This window comes from Brachionichthys hirsutus, chromosome 3 (assembly GCF_040956055.1).
Source record: "Brachionichthys hirsutus isolate HB-005 chromosome 3, CSIRO-AGI_Bhir_v1, whole genome shotgun sequence".
In the NCBI taxonomy this organism is placed as follows: domain Eukaryota; kingdom Metazoa; phylum Chordata; class Actinopteri; order Lophiiformes; family Brachionichthyidae; genus Brachionichthys; species Brachionichthys hirsutus.
The window spans coordinates 4,348,215-4,366,244 of NC_090899.1; the positions used below are offsets into that span (position 1 = coordinate 4,348,215).

Sequence of the window (18,030 nt, forward strand, 5' to 3'; positions counted from 1 at the left end):
TGGATAATCAGCAGGACCTTTCCTGCATCGAATAGGAGGCCTCCTCAATTGGGTGGTTCATCTATATGCTGCCCCCTGCAGGCCACAGGAAGTACATACCGTCCTGCGACGAGGTGAAACAAGCAGCTTCCTCTGCTGTCCCTCTCTCACACACGGTCCCCCAGTGGGTGGCTTCCTCCCAGTCCATAGGGGGGGGTGTCTCTCTGCATTTCCTCAGAGATGAACCGGCTGCCTGTCCCACACTCAGACGGGATGGGCTTCGTGCTTCCTGTGACCCTGCAAAGGTTAAACTGTCCGAGAAAAGCGAGTGGATGGAATTCATAATCTACCAACTTGTGAATTTTGTGCAATAGAAAATAATCTGCATTAAAAAAAAAACAACGACCCACTAAATTTGAATGAACCCAAAATCGTAGTAATTTTGCTTCACATTTACTCATTTTGAACATTTGCTGCCTTTTAACGCTCTTGTCTGAGAGAACGCTGGTTTTACAACCAGTCACAGTGCAGAGGTAAACCAAGAAAGGAGGCTGGAAGATCACATAATCACATTTCTCTCCTCAAAAACAAAGCTGTAGCGATCCCCCCCATCAGACAGATGCACCATATGCTGCAGGGGCATACATATAATAAAGGCAGCTGCAGTGGGGTGGGTGATGGCTGTACCGTCTATCAGGTAGATGACAAATTTTGATAGGAGACTGATTTAGGCCCGAGTTACCCCAAGATGATTCACGTCTCCACTCCAATCAAGAAGGTGCAAAGAACACCTGCGGACAAAGGAATAACGTCTGCAGGGCGCTGATGACCAGAGTCATGCCACACAAACCCAGCACCACATTAGCTTTAGCCTCCCTCTGATGTCTCTTTGAAGCCTTTTAAGCAGCAGACCGAAGAGTCGCCACACCAAATGTTCACAGTTATTCCCAACTGCTGTTACTGGAAAGTGAAAACACTGCAAACTGATGGTTTCACTCCAAATCATCGAGCGTTTTTATTGTTTCTCTCTTGCCGTGGCGTCCCGTGTTTGTTTGGTCTCCAGCCGACTGCACCACATGAGTGCCACTTTCCTGCCTCAGCTTTGTCACCATAGCAACGGGATCTTTGACCCCCCATCTGCAGAATCCTTGACCTGGATGTAGATCAGCGAGCTTTCGAGGGAACCCAATTGGTTGAAAGCCGCTGTGCAGAAGCAGCAGAGGAGAGGTGACTGTGGCGGCGGTGATGAGGTGTGCGCTCTGAGGGTCAACGGCAGGCTGGGAAGATGGCGGGATCCCGGGGTTCGCTGTGGCTGACAGGCTTTATACCTTCAGACTTAAAGCAAGCCTGCAGCTGCTGCTTGTTCTGCATCCATCAGTTTTTTGGGAAAGTTCAAATACAATAGTCTCTTATTAAGCAGCACACGTAAAACAAATCAGATAAATAATGAATGAGCCCCAAATGGAAGCTCATCAAGTCCGGCTTACTGGAAGCACTTAAGACTGATTTTCTCTGGTTATAAAAAAAAAACAAGTGAAATAATATCTGAGAATAAAAAATCCAAATTGCAATCCCCTGGTTAGACACAGGCAAACGACTCACCAAAGATATAACCCTGAAAATACAGGAAGAAACCACCAAAAGATTTATACTACTAAGATAAATCATGCTGAAGTATTATGAATACTACTGTATATTAAATATCTGTCCCTAATTCCTACCCACTGAGCCTTCACACAATCAATCAATCATTAAATTAGATTTATCGCCTTTGCACAGCGGCAGGTTTTTCCAGTATTTGTGCAACAATGTGATTTGAGAAACTTTAGAGGGAAGTTGGATTGATGGGTATTAATGGTACAGTGGCCTAAGAGTTTTAAAGCGATATGGGATGAGAGGACTGCAGAAGTCCAGGGTGAAACAGTCCGGCTGTCTGAGCCCCATTGAAGACCTGATTCCTCTGGGAGATGGTGGCCTGGCCGGGAGAAGGGTGGAGCCTCTTGATGATGCCTTGTTCTTGGATATTTTTGAGCATAATGTTCGAAGCAAATTTCTCACAGTGCTGGTATAGAGGGACTGTTCAGAGGATGAATGTGGCGCAATTCTTTGAGTTGCATCTCTATTGTCTTGCAGACTTTTTAGACAGAGAGCCTGGGTCTCCCTGTGGGCATCACATCACTGTGCCTGCTTTAAGGTTGGGGAGTGGCGAGATCTGGGCTTTCAAAAGCTCTGTTTTCCCCAAGGCGAGCCTGGGGCAGGTTAGCTGGCCATCAAACAAGGCATATTCTGAACAGATCATAAATGCCCTTATCAAGATTTTACCCCCAAGCCCAAGGATTGCTTCCATACTTACTGTTCTCCATGATATTGAGTGGAAAAAAATTGAACTTATATTTATGCATTTTTAAAGGGCCGGTGAGATCCCTCTCTAAACCAGCTTAATGATGATTGTGTTTTAGAGTGACAAGAAGTAACAGTTCACAAATATTTAAAATTAGAAACACCTCCACCGAGGCGCAACTTGCTTTGAATCGAAACAAGCTCAAATTCAACATCTACAACTGAGATATGAATCCTTCCAGATGCTTCAATATTTCAGCTACTCATTGGTGGTAGTTACATGTTCTTATTTCTTACTGTAGAGCAGCTGACAAAAGACTGCCCCCTTACAAAAACATTTAAGTTCATTCTTAATTAACACTCTCCAATAGACACCAGGGTCTTCAATATTTCAGATCAAGATCCTGACAAGAAAAAAGAAAACTCACTTCTGTTAGCAGAACCGAACTATCGAGAGGAAAGTCAATAGCTTTGCTGCAAAGCATCGATGGCCCAATATTTCACACTATAGACCAAAATACAATGACATTTGTTTCCTAAAGTAAATAAAACAAATTATTTAATTGTTTTCAGATATTTTTGAGGCTCTTTACCTGCTTTTTAAAAAAAAAACATCATGTCAGGCTGAGAAGAGGCAAAAGCAGCTGCTGAAGTAAAGAGGTTTAATATTCGAGGTAATTATTGAATTGAGTTTATCATCAAAGATGATTTTTCACGATGCAGTTAAAACTCCACGTCTCATCTAGAATCACAGAAAAACAATACAAAGTGATCCACCGACATGCCATTACAGACTGTTTTCTTAGATTTCCAAGTGAAATAAGGCGACACTTCAAAGTGCCCTTTAGCCGACGTTGACATTATTTATTCATGTGCTTGAGGACAGCGTTGATCTACATCACAGGATTTAATTAAGTCCAAAGAGGCCCACGATAAAGTCAAAGACCGCACTCACTATTTATCCATTTACCACATGTATGCCAAATCAATACTTAATGTGAAACTACACGTATGGAATAAATGTCTTCTTAACCATCTCTAGCCTCAATGAATAGATTTGATTTTGATTTTTGTTCTTCAGATATAAATGAAGGAAAAGTGTGTCATTAAAACAATGCATGAAATTTCTTTTTTAGGCTAGAAGACAAGCGAACAATACAAGACTGGACTTAAACTCCAAGAATGTTGGCAAGATTAAAAAAGAGCAAAGCTTAACTTTTTTTTTTATCTATCTTTTTATCTAACAGATTCTCCTGGTGGATTTTCAGCTGATTCTCTATTATTAAAGCGACAAAAGTGAAATCTCAAATATGATGAATTTTCTGATCGCGCAGATGAAGAATAAATTAATACAAATCTGAAATTTTTTCATATATTTTAAGCAAACAATTCATTGTACAGGGACAAAATAAAGCAACAGAGCAGGTAGTTTGAAACGATGTTCAAGACCTTCTTGGGTTTCGTCAGGCCGACACCTTACACGAAAGAGAGGCACAGATCTGACCTACGGGCCACCGCATTCGATGGGCCACTCCGGATCATTGGGGGCAGGGAGAGGCCACATCTCCGGTAATGCAAGTACTGAAGGTCAAAGACCGGGGAAAGCGACAATTCAGAAAACAGGGGGGGGCAAAACAAGCGTAAAATGTGAGAAAAACGGGACACAAAAACAAGACAACCGGCTTCGATTTCACAAGTGCAAAAGTGGTACAATATTTGGCGTAATTTCTATTCTATCATATTTTCAAAATGTCCTACATGCAGCAGAAATTGGAAAACAAATAAATGCACATTGTCTGGCACTGGCAACAAGATTGAAGTAATAGAAATTTGATCTATTGATCCAACAAATAGTTGTTTTTTTTAAATCAGTGAAAATGATCATAACCTGCTTTGGAGCAGCAAACTTTTATTATTCACCAGAAATAATGCCATATATATATTTTTTTTTTCAAAGGAACAGTTTCCTCCAATGTGAGCACATAACAAATTAATTCATCATAAACACACGATGACAACATGAAAAACGACCCTTTTCCTGGCCCGACAGAACCCACGGCTTCAGACAGTAACGGGTCTTCCTGCTTAAGGCGTTCCTGTATGAAGGGACTTAGAGGAGGACCCTTATTGATCGTCTTCAACGAGTGAAGTCCAGGCATTAGTTCCAGCAGGGTAAGAAGACGGCTGTCCGTGAGCCACTCCACTGGGCCTGCATAGCAGGGCTGAGTGGAGCTGGGATGTGCACTTTTGATTTTGATCTCCCCAACATCACTTCTATTGACCGACGCGCTGTCCTGTGATTTGCTTGCTGAGAGAAGCACTTGCCAAGACCTAACTGGAAACGAGCCACTGCTGCATTATCCGGGGGCGCTGTTGACAAGCTTTGGATGATGAATCTTCCATGGTCCGCTGAGACCTAACCCTAATCACTGCTGTCATCTGCTGGTACTGAACCACGGCAATCACTAGTCGGTGATTGTGGTGCACAAGGCTCAGAATCTCTGTTTGTTAGTTAGGTGTGTGTGTGTGTGTGTGAAGAAGGCTTTTAGAACTTATACACAAAGCTGAATGCGCGCTGAGAGAAGCCCACTTTTCACTCCACACCCACATTTTGAGGTTCAGAAACTTTCCCGTGTCCTTATATAATTAAACCAAAGGATGTGCCTGGTGTCCCACAAGTCCAATGAATCAGAGTAAAGTATGATTTCATGGATAAAGTAACCCGTTTGTAATTGAGCATTATAATCAGAATACATATTTGGAAGAAATGGGTGATGGCCACATGGTCTCACCCCTATTTATTCTGTATGCCAGTGTTTAGTCCTCATTTGGATCATGACCATTATGACATGTCAAAGTTTTCTCTTCACGCCACCCATTCGCCTTAACTTAAGCCATCTATAATGCTTCCAGGCTCTTAACACACGGCCTCATGGCACAGGCTTGCTCACTGAGACTACAGGAAAAATCTTAATCCACGGCGCTCCATCGTGGCTTCTTACAAAGTAGCACCCGAACATAAATCCAAAGGAAGACCACATTCAGGCCTTTATAATTCATCTTTCCCAAATAGTGCTTCTTTTTTTTTTCCAATTGACAATTCTTAAAATTTAAGGCGTGTCACGAACCAAAAAAAAATCATGGTTAATGCTGCCACCTAGTGGCTATCACAAATATTGCAACAAAAGAAATTCAGAATTTGCACGCAACAGCTTTCCCTACTATTCCATTCCTTGAAGTCCATTAAATACAGCAAAAAAAATTTTTTTTATCAGTCTGTACAGCTCAGTGAGTCTCTCTGTGGCAACCAGCACTTGAGGGCATTCTTCTTCTACCACTGTAAGCGCACAGAACCAGTCGGCCCTGCTCGTAGTCGTCCTGGTCCACACCGATCAGCAGGCGGACTCCCGCCGTACCAGCAGCCATCCTCAAGGAATCGGTAATGAAGACTCCCTTCAGGGCCTCCAAGAGACTTCCACTCAGGTAGTCACTCCAGAAGGCCTCGAGGTTGCCCAGCTCGGTGAACTTGATGTCGCAGACGATTGACCCCAGGTCTCTGGCACGAAGCAGCGAGTTGGCCTTGCTGAACAACTCAAATTGCCTCTCCAAGGGCTGCCGCTTGTCCGAGGAGACGCTGCCACGGAGCACCGACTCATAGTCCAGGTATTCGGCCCGCACGCGCAGGCGGACATCTGATAATGGGGAAAGAGAGTCGGAAGCAGTGGGGGAAAGTAGGGGTGAAAGAGAAGTAGGGTGGAGTTTAGGGGGTGAAAGGGAACAATCAAATTGGAGAGGGCGACGTACCAGACAGAAAAGGAAAGGCCACAAAGGGAGGAGAAATGGGGACAAGACAAATCATCATCAAATATGCAGCTCCTTCAGCACATCTGTGTTACATAAAGCAAGGACTAGTACATAGTACACGGCTGACCGATGACTGAATATGAAACTGTACACAGCCAAGTATATTCTTCTACAAATAGAATAGTGCAGCAGGCAGAGCAAACTGTAGCTAAAGGCCAGTCATCATTTTTGTGCCAAATATAATGCTACTGTAGTCACTCGAGGGGCTTTTGGTGCTAAATGAATTCGACAGTTTAAAACATTTGGAGAGAGACTGCAACTGAATAGTAGCATCGTTAGCATAGGCTGGAATTAATAGGAGGTGAGCTACTGGCTCAGTCTCGGAGTCCGACTGTTAAAACGATCAATATTGGGAAGAACCCGATACATGAGGATGTTCAGTGAGATTCCCTGCATCTCGGAATGAGAATGCTGTACATCAAATTAACTCTTCACCCTGAGCAAATACTGTAAATACTGCAGAAATAAAAATCAACTTAGCAAAGCCAAACACCGGCATTTTGTTCCGGTCCCGAGTTTCAAAACACGTCATTCATTCGTTTAATGCTGAATAGTAACAGGGTTGGTGGTCATGCAAGCAGCACAGCGAGAAAGATCAGTGGATACATACTGTAGTGTGCAACAGCACGGCTCAGATCGTCCCCCCCATGCCATTATTCCAGAGCTTCAAGTGGAAACCAGCTGCTGAAGACTTTTGCTGCAACAGAGACCCATCTCTCCCGCTCAACCCCCTTTAGCAGAGGTGAGCAGCGTCGACCGCCAAAGACATCCAGTTTAGTAGACACATTTCCAGCATCGTCTCCCTGAAAAAGGTGCTTAGAAAGCCTTTTCTGAGCAGTTATAAGGCCTTGATTTCATCATTATCGATGCAGGACCAAGCCCAATCGAAGTGTTTCCTGCTCCCTCATCATGTTTGAAAAAGAGACTTGGGAGTCAACTCTTAAGCAATTTTAGACTGTCCTCGTGACAGATAAAACGTGAGTCAATTGAAACTTTTCTGGAGGCATTATTTGGTAAAGAGAAGACTGATGGAGAAAAAAGGAGCCTCAGAATCTTTACAAGACCACTGGCCTGAATAAGTAGAGCATGTTAACCGTTAAATGGCTACGATTGCCCCAATTAATGATTCAACTCAACAGCCGAGGTCTTCTCGCTTTCCAATCACATTTTGTTTGGGGCTACGGGGAATGGCGGAAGACTCGGGAGGGATAAAGTTTGGAAAATGCCAGCATTAGAAATGCAAATGTTGAATTAGCACATCGATTTTGAATGTTTTAACATTTGTAGGAGAGCGATAACCAAATACTGGCATTTGCATTCATGCTTCATGAGGCTGTAATTAGATTACTAGAAAAACAGAAGACTGGATTAAAAGGGACATTTAATCAATAAGGGTTAAGAAATGTGTGTTTTTTTTTTTTTAATGCAGCGTTGGAAAGAGCATCCAATTGAGAGTCAGACATAATTCAACGTACACTTTAGTTTGCTAATAAGAAAATAAGGGGGAATACTTTTGTTCATGAGGGATCATAATACAAGCACACTGACATTTTACAGGCATAAGACATTAGATTGTTATTTAACCCTGGTCTTAGTACGACATCTCTGATCACTGATTTAAGCAGTAACATTGCTTCAAGTCAAACCAATTACACTCACAAATGTTTAAAAAAAACATGGTTTAAACAGAAAACAACTCCTCAGAGAACCTGCAGCGCCACTCGCAAATAGTCACATCCTTGTTTCATATTTATGGCCAAATCTAGATCATAAGGACAAACATAAAGGAATGTTTCCGTTTGGTCAGACAATATACAGAAACAACAATACCTTCACTATAGTGGAAATAAATCATTAAATAAAAATGCAAATCTGACAAGCACATGCCACACTTAAGTGTGTGTTGATGTAAGCGATGGCAAGAAGCCAAATGAAAGAGTGAAAGAGCTCATGGACAGGTGCAAAGAAAGTCTGGAAGAAGTACAAAATGACAAAATATGTCGACATGAAACATTAACGGCGGTTTCACGTGGTGGCAAATCCAAAAGCCAATTATGACCTCCGAGTCCAGCACAAGCCAATCGCCTCTCAAGAACAGAAGCACTAAGCCCACTTGCAATGTGCAGCGGTGCAGCGTCATGCTCATGTGAGGTTTCCCTGCAGCATGCCTCGTATTGCTCGCCATAGCAAAAAAAGCGTGGATCCATTGTCACTTTGAAAGCTTCATCCAATAAGCCAGTGTCAAAGAGACATCCGTGCTGTGACTGATGCAAAGCAATACGACACAACACACCCAGTGGGGAGCATACTGACAACAAATCCATGTATTGAACTGCTTTAGGTGTGTTAAGTTAAAGCGCAGTTCAACCTCTGATGAAAACCTGCCCTTCATGCAATGTCTGTCTTTATAGACGAGTCGGACGTCCACGTTCCCATTTCACAGGGAACAGGATGGAAGTAGCGATTTGGGCAAAGAAGAGAAGGCCATTTAAAAACCACAGGAACACAATGGTAGTCATTTTGTTAGGGTTACAGAGCACTTCACGCTTCATCGGGCACAGAGACGTCCACTAAGACAGGACATTAGGAAGCACAGCTTTCATTTTCTCTCTTGTAACAGGCTGGGCCTGTTTTGGCTTCCTCCGTCCTACCCCACCCAAAAAAAAAAAAGAACAAAGAAAGAAGTTTAAGTACCCATTTACAAAGAGTCACTTGGCATGGAGAACTTCAACTCTGTTATGGAGTACTCAGACAGGCGGACAGAACCCTCTCCCCCCATAGACAAAACTCCCTCTCTCTGTACCATTTTGCGTAGTCTCTGATCATTTAGTGTTCGTTCTTTCCCTCTCATTGTGTGTGAGGATACCGTTTTCCTGACACACAGCACAGGTGGGTCTGTTTAGAACTGCAAACACAGAAAGGAGAGAAAGAGACAAGTACAGGTGGGTTGGATATCTGTGGAGTTGTTGTTGTTGTTGTTGTTGTTTCAACATGAATCATGGCACAGCACTCACTTCTCAGAGTTTTAATAGCTCCGACATGTAACATTGGTTGCATACGTCTCTGACTTTAACCGGATGATTCCATTAAAGGTGTGGTCCAATTCCGAAAATCTGTTCGACTTCAAGACATGACATGGAAGTGTTTTTGATTAAGAGGTATTACCATTATTAGAGAATTTTAAAATACATGTTGTTAACATGTATCCCCATTACCAGGGTTTAAGGATGATCAAATATACTTTGAGTTGTCCAGAGATCTTTGTGTCTTCGGCATGCGTACTGCAAACATCAGCTAAACAAAACGTTTTGAGAATGCTGGAAGCTTACCGCAGAGGACTCAGTTCTATGAAACACTCACATGTCTGGGCAAAAAAAAAAAAGAAAAGAAGGTTGTTCAAATGTGCATTGTCTTGTTGTGCATTTCAAAAAGACAATGCACACATAGCAAAACCAGCAAAGTCAAGGTTTGAGCATCATTCTCTGCAAGCTGCCCAGTCAGAGCATCAACACAGACTAAACTGGTGCGAATCAAAGGAAGAACTGGATGGTAGAAGGTTTGAGGGCACCGATAAGCAATGGGAAGCAGTCAGTGGTGACTAGAACAGTGTGATGCAGCACACTGCAAAAGGTTTCCAGACTCCTCGCTCAACAGGCGGCAGAATATTCTGGATCATTTTTTTAATCACAGACGTGTGTGCAAAATGCGTACATTGTGTAGCATTGTTGTGTCATTTAAGAAAATGATGCTGAATCTAACTTGCCTCCTTTTTGCCCAGGAGTTTTGCAGTTCTCAAACATATTACTTTTTTGTCCACAGTGCACGACTCTAGAGAATAAAGCTAGTTTCCTGAGGAAGGCAGGGTAGGGGGGGCGGTGGGGACAGCCACATGATGATGCATAGTCACTGAATAAGGAGCACAGGGTGGAGGGGGGGACTCTTTTACCTTAGGCATCGGCCAAGACTTGTGAGCGAGCGCATGACTGGGTCCATCACCCACACAGCCGTACGAACGAACTGAGTGGAGCGACAGACTCTATTGTTTTGTTCCTCGGTCTCCATGATTCTCTCTCTTAGGTTCTGAGTCGCAATCCTGAGTCAACCTGGTGGAGTCAAGACAGCAACATGTTTATGGTCACAGGCACATCACTCATCCTGGATAGCAAGGGAGAGCCGTCTTCAGCGGCAGATGTCTTTGATTCCGAATCATCGGTCACCGATTGTAAGTATTTTTGATAACCTGGAAATTAGGGGTTTTCCAAAGAAATGTTTGAGAGCGCATACCTGGTCAAAGCAAACCTCACGAGAGAACGTGTGATGTTCAGATTATCTTAATTTCACTGAGAAGGTAGCAATGGTTGATTAAATGCAGGTAAAAGTGGAGCTGGAGATTGATTACATATTGCAGCTTTTAGGTGGAGTTAGGTTGTTTCAAACATCGGTGCAACAGGAAACGTGAGGTTAGACAGCCGGCACATTAACATCCTATCAAGTCTGAATCTCATAGCAGAACGGGCACTGCACGCGATGACGGGAAGACGTCCTTTCAGATAGACAAGACAAAAAGACACGAGACAATCAGTCTGCTCTGTTAGAAGCAGCAGCTGATAGTCCAAAGGATTAGAGAAAGGTGAAATAATGAATGTAAATAAGGGTCAGGTGGAGAAAGCAACAAAATCTCCCTGATTTTGCTCGTTTAATGAGTTATAGACAATACCATGAGTGTCAAAAGAACCAATGAATTGGAGTAGAAAAGCTCGAGTGATGAAAAGAAGAATCAGCTGTTGGAAATCATTGGCTACAAAAGCTGCAAATCAGTCCTCAATTCTTTAAATGCAAAGGACAAACCTTGTCCTTTTTTTCCCCCAGCCACCTTGTGGATGGGGAAAAAAGCCTAAGCAATAACCAATAAAGTTCTGCAGTCTTAGCATAACAGCTAAATTCTCCAAGATGGAGACTCTGCTGCCGTCAGGCTGTGACACAGACGTAAAAAATCTCTCACGCAAGGGCGGGTGTGTGTTTAACAAGTCAAAGCATGCTGATATTTTGCAAGTCCCTCCATTGTATGTTTGACAGGCTGTTAATGTGACCGCTAGAGAATTAACTGGGCTCCTGTTCTTTAGACGCGCGTTCGTAACAGCAACATATTTCATCAGGGCGATAGGAAAAGATAAGCAGAAAGGATCGCTAATTAAAGCATGGTGTACTGGAGAAGAGCCGTGCATTCGGATCGCTCGCTGCTGCATGTACGGGAAATGCAAAGTTAGCAAAATGTCAGACTATTTCCAGGTCTCTTCTTAAGCAGAAATAAAATGTCAATGGACAAACAATTGGTGCACGTAATGGAACGTTTTACATGGAGTTGAAAAAGGTTTATGTTTCCCTTATAAATGATGGTTTGAAAACATGAAGATATATATATTTTGTTTTTAATTCAGAGCTGATGTGCGAAATCTTTATCTCGTGTTAGGATTCAACGTCATCAGAATTTAGGAGACAAAAGAGGAAACGAGGTGAAGTGGGAGAAGAATGAGGAATTGAAAATAAAAGCGGAGATGGGATGGAAAAAATCATTTGCAAAGGGTGAAAAGCTTAATGCGAAGCAGGTTATAAATACATGGGGGGGGGGGCACTTACTGCAAGACACTTTATGTGGTGGTGGTAGAGGGGGCAGTAGCTGGCCGGCGTTTGTTTTCCTGGGCTTGCGGCTCCAGCCATTTCCCCTCTTCTTCCTACGCCTCCTGGTTGATGTCTCAGGCTCAGAAGGGCAAACACCTAAAAGAATGAGCATAAAATCAGTGCGGTGATTAGGACAATAATTAAAGGGCACTGAAGCGCTCCTGCGTACGGTCGCTGCTAAAGTATTTCAGACACCAAAATGACAACTTATTGCACAACTAAGAACATTTTAATTTGACTGGAGGAAACCACAGCAAATTGAAGAATGTATATTCGTCACAAAACAGACGGACAGTAAAAAATCAGAAGTCAACGTTACTGCCACTTTAACAGAAACTGGGTTTGTGGAGACACCTTGGCCTGGACTTCCAGCGAGTTAAAGAACACTGCGGTTTACTTACCGTTTCTCATTTGTTGTGCGAACGCTGGGAGGCGTGTTTCTGTCTGTCTGCAGTTGTGCTGCATTGCTGAGGAATTGACCAACCCCATGTTTTCCCTTCCAGCGCGGTCCCAAATTCTCTCTGGAGATACTGGAAAAACAAAGATTGGTCACTGCTAACCCATGACTACAAAGGCAAGAATGCGTGACACATCCTAGAGACAAAGCGTAATCGGCCGATGGGCCCAACCCTGCCACCCATTCTCACCTCGTCTCCTTTTCTTATGAGACACAAAAGGCAGCAGGTCGTGGCGGGTGAGGATTCTCAGCAGCTGCAGCAGAGGTTCCAGGTTTCCGTCGCTGACGTATCCTTGCTTCTCCAGCTCCAACAGTAGCTGAAGGCCACTTGTGGGTTTGCACGAGGCCACTAAGGGAACTTGGGAGCTTTGAGGCTTCAGCCGCCTCCAGGCGTTTGTCAGTTTAGGACTCGGCGACACCCCAGGGTGGTCGGGATCGCCGTCACGAGGCTCAACTGTCCAGCCTGTTGGATCCAGGGGGTGAGTAGCAGGGCAGGTTTCATTCAGAAGGAACGACAACACCTCAACGTCAGCCGCCGTCAGCTGGCAACCAACTATGTCAAAAACCTCATGGAGAGACAACATCCCATAGTAGCTCAGGGCCTCCGTTTCCTCCCAGTCAAGGGAGCCCCTGACTGGGCATCGTGGGTGATGAACTGCTGCCATGGGGTCTGCCTAACGCCCAGCCTTCACCTTCCTTCCAATCTTTGGCACAACTGTTTGCACTATAAAAAAAACCCCAGAAAGAAACATTCCATTTAACGCCCACGATGACGCAGAAATGGCATCTTAACCGGCGCCTGCAGCGTTAATCGTGAGGCGGGGGCCAGTATTCAGGTCCACATTCAACACAAATAATTTTACAATGTTTTGTTTGTTGTTATTTTTTTCTCTTTTTCTTTCTTCTTTTTATTCTTCTAGTGATTGTTTGTTGTTATAGTGACAGAAAATTGTTGTCACAAATTACAGGCACGTCGATTCGTCGAATAACGACAACCTCGAAGCGTCTGTGCTGACGTCACGTCGCAACATTTCCGGGTTGGGTGCGCAACGCAATAATGTTCCAAGGAAAATGGAGGAAACTCAGCATTCCTGCCTTCTCGAGTTTTCTTGGCACCGGCTCTGACATGCAGAGCCGAACGTTTGTGGCGACCCGTCGTTGTTTTGTTTTGTTTTAAACTGTGAAACACGGCAGGAACACAAGAAGCGCACCAGTAATGACGCGCGTCAAGCGACAAAACAGAACCTTCAAACCCTTGTTTAGATAAAAAAAAAAAAAAAAAAAAGAAACACTCGCATCTAAAACTGACGCATAACATGAAATACTGTTAGATTAATAGAATTATCCCTCACATTAACACCAGCAATCTAGTGTAAGGTTTCCTTATCAGTAAGTTTATGGTGCTAAAGTAGCCGAGAACGTGATATTTGTGAAGCCTCGAGTGAGTGACATCAAACGAACGGATCTAAACATTCATGAATGTAATTAAGCGGCCGGCTTACCTGACATTGAGCGTCCCCACTCGCTGGATGAACTGGCAGCTCCCACTGTGCCCTCAACGCCCGACAAGTCGCACGATAACACGGGAACAGGCTGCCCACAGGTATCCGCCCACCGGATGACGTCACGCCAGGATTACCTTGCTTATCCTTACCTTGGAAATGACGCTGTGTGTGTATAGTTTTCTTCAATGATTATATGACTACATGACAAACGTCCAGGATAATCACATTATTTATCAGACCGTTGTTGTTGTTGTTTTTTTTTAAAGGAAAACAAAATCTCACTTGTGTCCCTCTGGTGGTTTCCTTCAGAATTCAGCTCAAGTAACTTCTGAAGATGTCAAATTTGATGCATGCAAGTTTGTTCTATTAATTTTGCATCGCCTTTCTCTACTGGGAACTGTGAGTAAGGAAGGAGTATGTTAACAATCATGTTTTAAGGGCAAACGTAATATCGAAACGCCTCGACAGAGGATGAACAGTTCCCGAGACGGGCAGCAGGTGGCGGTGTTTAAACCCAGCTAGCAGGAAGTGATATAAAGGCCACATCACATCCGGGATCCAGAACAACAACAAGGAAGGGTTAGAGACAGTCACAGTTCCGCTGTAAGTAAATTTATATTTAAATCATTACAGAGTTTTTTGACAATCTATCCCCACAGATAAAGTAAAAATAAATTTAATTATCAACCCGCATCTGTTTGTTGGCATAAAAAAACGCTAGTAGAGAAGCTAGCTGTTGAAAAACTATTAAAGATGTCTTTGGGACATGTTATTTTTATTTACTGTACACCTGCACATGATTTAATAACGCCACACAGGATACTTTATAAATATATCTTGTATTATTATGTGCTGAACGTCACTGTTGTGTGTTAAGGCGAGCCCTTCGTTGACTAAATGTTTCCACTCCTTAACAGCTACGTGTTCAGTTTCATGTCATGATTCCGTGTCTCTATTCTCTCACCCCGCTTTGGTCATGAGTGTGAAGTGAATAATTCACATCAGAACAATCTTTCAATACAGAATTAATCTAATCTAATCTAAATGTAGGACTCGTTCTTCTGTCTGTATTTGCATTTATTTATTAAGAATCTGAGATTATTTATTTTTTAAATCTGAATTGGAACTGATTATCTATTGATAAACAGAGAACTGATTCATTCAAGTATTGGTGGTGTTTGAAAAATGTATATACCTGTGCATTGATAACAAAATGATGCTTTAGAATAATTTCTTTTGCATTGCAGACACACTATACATGTCATCTGGAGCTCCGAAGGGAGAGAACTGTCTTGTAGACATGGACAGCAAGGCTGGAGATCTATTCAGTGCTGAGGATGCTCATCCAACTGGCACAGGTGGAGCTGGAATATTGGCAAAGTAAGGTTCTATATTCCCTATTTTAGTGTGATGTTTGAGTGCAAGCGCATATTATTAATTCAAAGGTGTATTGTAAATTTTGTAAAAGTCTAATTTGTGAGTTCTCCATGTCTTTATTTCTTAGGCTGGGATTACCCAAAGGCTTCTCCGTCGGTAAGGCCAAAGAGTGGATTGACAGGCGACGGGTGTCCATTCGACCATGGGCCAGCTTCGTGGACCAGCGGAAGTTTTCAAAACCCCGAAACTTTGGAGAGATGTGTCAAAGGGTTGTAAAAAATGTGGAAATTTACAACAGCAACTATACCTTCATTTTCCTGGGCCTCATCCTCTACTGCATGTAAGACGAACAAAGAGGAAACCTTTTCAGTTATTTGCTCTTCCCTCTGAACAGCTTGCCTGTACCAAATACACGCACACACAGGAATTTTAGTCGGGTGTGTGTGTGAGTGGGGGGGGGGGGGGTTGGCTACTGAGCTTCAAGAATAGAGAATAGAAATATGTTTAAAAATTAAAATATCCCATGATTTTAATTTAAGATAAGGATCTGAACTCAAATCCAAAAATGCTGCAAAAAATAAAAATGGATTGTGTCGTTGCTGTTTCTCCTCAGTATCAGCTCTCCCATGTTGCTGATTGCCTTGGCTGTGTTTGTTGGTGCCTTCTACATAATTCGCCTCCGGTCCCTGGAGTCCAAACTGGTTGTCTTTGGTGAGTAATGCTCTCAGGTATGCTCTGCAACCTAATCATTGTGTTCCTGCTAATAATAGTGAATTCTGAGATCACCGGGGACTCGTCTGGGAAGAAATATTAAACCCACCAGGAAATATTTGAAACTAATCAGATTAGTGGTATTTGTCTTTCTTTTTTTTTCTTTTTTTTTTTACATATGAATATCTTATTTCATGGATAAACAGGCCGGGAGCTGACCGTCCCTCACCAGACGGGCCTGGCTGGTGCCGTCTCTCTTCCTGTATTCTGGTTGGCCGGTGCTGGAGCTGCAGTCTTTTGGGTCCTGGGTAAACCAAACCACATTAGATGTTTTTAACATTTATTATTAATCTGGGTTTATTATTATTATTATTATTATTTTATGCTCATTAGGGTACCGGTACTGTAATTTACATGTTTAAGAGTGTCACTTAAATGTTAACGTAATTAAGAATGCATGCAGGCACGGTAAGAAAAATAAAAATGACCTCACCTTTTCCTGTTATTCTCCCTTCTTCCGTTTGTCAAGGAGCGACGCTGTTCGTGATTGGCTCTCACGCTGCGTTCCATGAGCTGGAAGCGTCGGACATGGATGAGCTCCTCATGGAGCCTGTGTGAAGAGCAGGCTGATGTCTCAGTGGGTGCTGGTCGACCTTTGGTCATCGCTTTGACCCCAGTCATACGGTGACGCCGTTGGGGTTGAGGAACCGCCTGCTCCCTTGCTCCTATATTTTTAGCTACATGTATATCCTGTATTTCCTATATCATACCTATGCCAGTGTAACACCTATATACTTTTTTTTTATTTTCAAAGTGCATTTTCTTTTTTAATCTCATTCATTTAGTGTAAATTTACAAGTGCAAAAAATATTAACTTGATACTGAGCAATCGAGTACAGTATCATGCAGATTGTGTTATTTTGCTTTCTCTGCATGTTTAAATTAAACTGACATATCTTTCGCTGCATTCATCTCTCCAGACTATCCATGCTGTAGATATCTTCAGACATGACTTCTGTAGCTAATCCTTTGGAAGGCATTGCTGATTTCTCATCCAAGAATCCAGAGAACATGCACATATTTAAAATCCACGTATTCAAGAGAACAACTTTTGTGTTTCAGACAGGGTACTTTACATAGAGGATAATCTTTAAAGGTCAAAACATAATGGTGTTTTTCTTGTTTGGGGTAAGCCTGTACACTGCTTACTGAATAATGCACATTTGTCAGCTATAATTCAAGTCAGGTATCTTTGTCTGCAAACTACAGATAATTCTTTATTCTTTTGTTTACATATTGGTGTAAGCTGGGTGATTTTGTATTTAAATGACATTCTGAAGTGCAATAAACCCTCTATTTAAAGGTGACGAGTCAGTGCTTTCATTTAGCTTCCATGTGAGCTTTTGCTCCAGATTAAAAGAAGACTGGAAGACTCTCAGAAAGTATATTGTGTATTTCCTCATTATTATTCTCTGAGTACACGGTGGAATCGGACACTTTCAATCCTTGAGACTATAAAGTACACCTAACTGCAGCACTCGCCAACCCCCTCTTGGTCCCCCCACCCACCCACCATAGTCCCGCTTTTTCATGTGACCTGTGCTCTGTGACAGCACAGCGAGAGGACCCCATGCTTGAGTTGCCATGGCAATGACCTTGGAGGTCCCCAGTCAGACAGCACACTCTTCCACAGACACACTCGCTTACACACTGCGGCAAAGGCGAGCGATCGATATTCTATTATATGTGGGGTGGTGAGGAGAGTTGCACTGCAGTGAGCTCACTGCAGAGATGGGGGTGGGGGGTGGGTGGGGGGGGATTAGAGAGAGGGTGAAGAGTGGCAGTGTGTTTGTCAGGCGGAGAGACAGGAAGTGTGCATGTGTGAGACTGCGTTTGTGATTGGACAGTGGGGAAGAAAGTTTTTGTGTTTATCTCTGTGAGGACAAAGGATGGAGCAAACACCCAATCCCAATCAGTAGAGCTCTACACTGTATAACCGATTTGATTTGAGCACATAATCCTTTAAAGCGACTCCAGTGACACAATTAGTGTTGCAGTCTGTCTTCATGAGGTAAACTGAATTACTTTGCAGGAACGTAACTTCCTGGACACTTGATC

At 43.0% G+C, this 18,030-nt stretch overlaps 2 protein-coding genes across 2 annotated transcripts; one reads left to right on the plus strand and one right to left on the minus strand.

Moving 5' to 3' along the window:
- Positions 1-3,195: 3,195 nt before the first annotated feature.
- dedd1 (death effector domain-containing 1) lies at positions 3,196-13,879 on the minus strand. Its single transcript, XM_068755808.1, has 5 exons — positions 13,822-13,879; positions 12,510-13,043; positions 12,264-12,392; positions 11,821-11,958; positions 3,196-6,011 (listed from the first exon to the last, which is right to left on the minus strand). The coding sequence occupies exons 2-5, from the start codon at positions 12,982-12,984 to the stop codon at positions 5,605-5,607; spliced, it is 1,149 nt and encodes a 382-aa protein (XP_068611909.1). The 5' UTR covers positions 12,985-13,043; positions 13,822-13,879; the 3' UTR covers positions 3,196-5,604.
- Positions 13,880-14,380: 501 nt separating this feature from the next.
- Positions 14,381-17,279, plus strand: rabac1 (Rab acceptor 1 (prenylated)). The gene is made up of 6 exons (XM_068760236.1): positions 14,381-14,427; positions 15,072-15,204; positions 15,329-15,541; positions 15,815-15,912; positions 16,119-16,220; positions 16,442-17,279. Exons 2-6 carry the CDS (start codon positions 15,083-15,085, stop codon positions 16,528-16,530), a joined length of 624 nt encoding a protein of 207 aa, XP_068616337.1. The 5' UTR covers positions 14,381-14,427; positions 15,072-15,082; the 3' UTR covers positions 16,531-17,279.
- The last annotated feature ends 751 nt before the right edge of the window (positions 17,280-18,030 follow it).

Bases quoted from the DNA above. Each gene is read 5' to 3' on its own strand.
- dedd1 (XM_068755808.1), bottom strand. From the start codon at position 12,984: ATGGCAGCAGTTCATCACCCACGATGCCCAGTCAGGGGCTCCCTTGAC. The intron at 12,393-12,509 runs GTGAGAATGGGT...TTGTTTTTCCAG, and splicing joins TCATAAGAAAAGGAGACGAG to TATCTCCAGAGAGAATTTGG. The intron at 6,012-11,820 runs GTAAGTGCCCCC...CCCCATTATCAG, and splicing joins ACCACATAAAGTGTCTTGCA to ATGTCCGCCTGCGCGTGCGG.
- rabac1 (XM_068760236.1), top strand. From the start codon at position 15,083: ATGTCATCTGGAGCTCCGAAGGGAGAGAACTGTCTTGTAGACATGGAC. The intron at 15,913-16,118 runs GTGAGTAATGCT...ATGGATAAACAG, and splicing joins GTCCAAACTGGTTGTCTTTG to GCCGGGAGCTGACCGTCCCT. The intron at 16,221-16,441 runs GTAAACCAAACC...CCGTTTGTCAAG, and splicing joins TGCAGTCTTTTGGGTCCTGG to GAGCGACGCTGTTCGTGATT.